Raw genomic sequence first — 1,627 nt, 5'->3', positions numbered from 1 at the left:
GGGAGGTGGAGATTGCGTTGGGCCAAGATTCTGCCATTGCACTCCAGCCTGGGCAACAAGAGTGCAATTCCGTCTCAAAAAACAAAACAAAACAAAATTTAAAAAAGACCAGGCGTGGTGGGTCACGCCTGTAATCCCAGCACTTTGGGAGGCTGAGGTGGGCAGATCACCTGGGGTCAGGAGTTTGAGACCAGCCTGGCCAACATGGCGAAACTCTGTCTCTACTAAAAATACAAAAAATAGCCAGCTGTGGTGGTGTGCGCCTGTAATCCCAGCTACTAGGGAGACTGAGGCTGGAGAACTGCTTGAACCTGGGAAGTGGAGGATGCAGTGAGCTTTAAAGAACAAAAAGCCGGGCGTGGTGGCATGAGCCCATAATCGCAGCTACTCAGGAGGCTGATATGGGAGAATTGCTTGAATCTAGGAGGCGGAGGTTGCAGTGAGCCAAGATCGAGCCACTGCACTCCAGCCTGGGTGACAGAGTGAGACTCCCGTCTTTAAAAAAAAAAAAAAAGAAAAAGAAAGAAAGGCTTAGAGCTGACAAAGGCAGGTTCTCTTGTGGAGGGTCCCGCAGGCTGCACTGTCTTCCAGGAAAGCCAGGGAGGGGGAGCTCTCGGGAAAACGGCCCCAGCGTCTCCACCTGGTTTTCTCAGCACAGGATCCCTGCTTGGGTCTCACCCCTTGCTAGAGTTTGCCCCATTCCTCAGCAGGTGGCAAGCCCTGGAGGGAGCCTGCGGTCTGGAAGAGATGTTGGACGGGAGCCCTGGCTTTCCTGGGAGGGACAGTTTCGTGTGCTGCGTGTCCCCAGGTTCCTCGCTGGGGATGGCGGCTTTCCTGCCCTGTGGCTGTTCAGGACTGGCAGTGGGGCATGGGCAACCACTCACTCGGCGAAAGGAAGTGCCCTGTCCGACTGAAGGAAGGTCCTGCTGGTGGTGTCTCAGAAGCCCTGATTTCTCGGGACAGGAACCTTCCAAAGGCTCCTGTCAAGTTCACTTACCTCTCTCTTCTGGCCTGCCTTTGTCGTCTTCAGGAGCCTGGTTCTGGACGGACGACGTAGAGGACCACGATGAGGAAGACGATGAGGACTTCCTGGCGGAGGTGGCTGAGGAGGAGAACGAGCCCCCAGGGCTCTGGTCGGCGGCCTACGGCGTGGGCGACGTGCCTGGGACGTGGGGCCCCGACGACTCGGATTCGGCGCAGACTCCAGAGGGGTGGGGCCCCGACCAAGGCGGCCTCGGGGTACTGGCCGACGGTTCTGAAGCGAAGCCTTTCCTGCACGGCCGGGAGCCGGGTGCGAACCTGCTGTCGACCTGGGCGTTCCCTGCTGCAGTGGCTCCGCTGGCCGGGCGGCCCGATACCACGTGCGACGTGTGCGGCAAGGTCTTCCCGCACCGCTCGCGGCTGGCCAAGCACCAGCGCTACCACGCAGCAGTCAAGCCCTTCGGCTGTGAGGAGTGCGGCAAGGGCTTCGTGTACCGCTCGCACCTGGCCATCCACCAGCGCACGCACACCGGCGAGAAGCCCTTCCCGTGCCCGGACTGCGGCAAGCGCTTCGTCTACAAGTCGCACCTGGTTACGCACCGACGCATCCACACGGGCGAGCGGCCCTACCGCTGCGCCTTCTGCG

At 60.0% G+C, this 1,627-nt stretch overlaps 1 protein-coding gene across 1 annotated transcript in view; it reads left to right on the top strand.

The window, feature by feature from the left end:
- ZNF316 (zinc finger protein 316) overlaps positions 1-1,627 on the top strand; it is a 75,826-nt gene that overhangs the window by 15,278 nt on the left and 58,921 nt on the right. Inside the window, exon 8 of the mRNA XM_011934400.1 lies at positions 1,031-1,624. Coding sequence (XP_011789790.1) covers positions 1,031-1,624 — 594 coding nt within the window. The remainder of the gene's footprint in view (positions 1-1,030; positions 1,625-1,627) is intronic.

The sequence above is a fragment of the Colobus angolensis genome, unplaced genomic scaffold (genome assembly GCF_000951035.1).
Source record: "Colobus angolensis palliatus isolate OR3802 unplaced genomic scaffold, Cang.pa_1.0 Scaffold135, whole genome shotgun sequence".
Classification (NCBI taxonomy): Eukaryota; Metazoa; Chordata; class Mammalia; order Primates; family Cercopithecidae; genus Colobus; species Colobus angolensis.
Note: the sequence above shows the minus strand (reverse complement) of the source record. Positions and strands in the feature narration are given on the sequence as shown.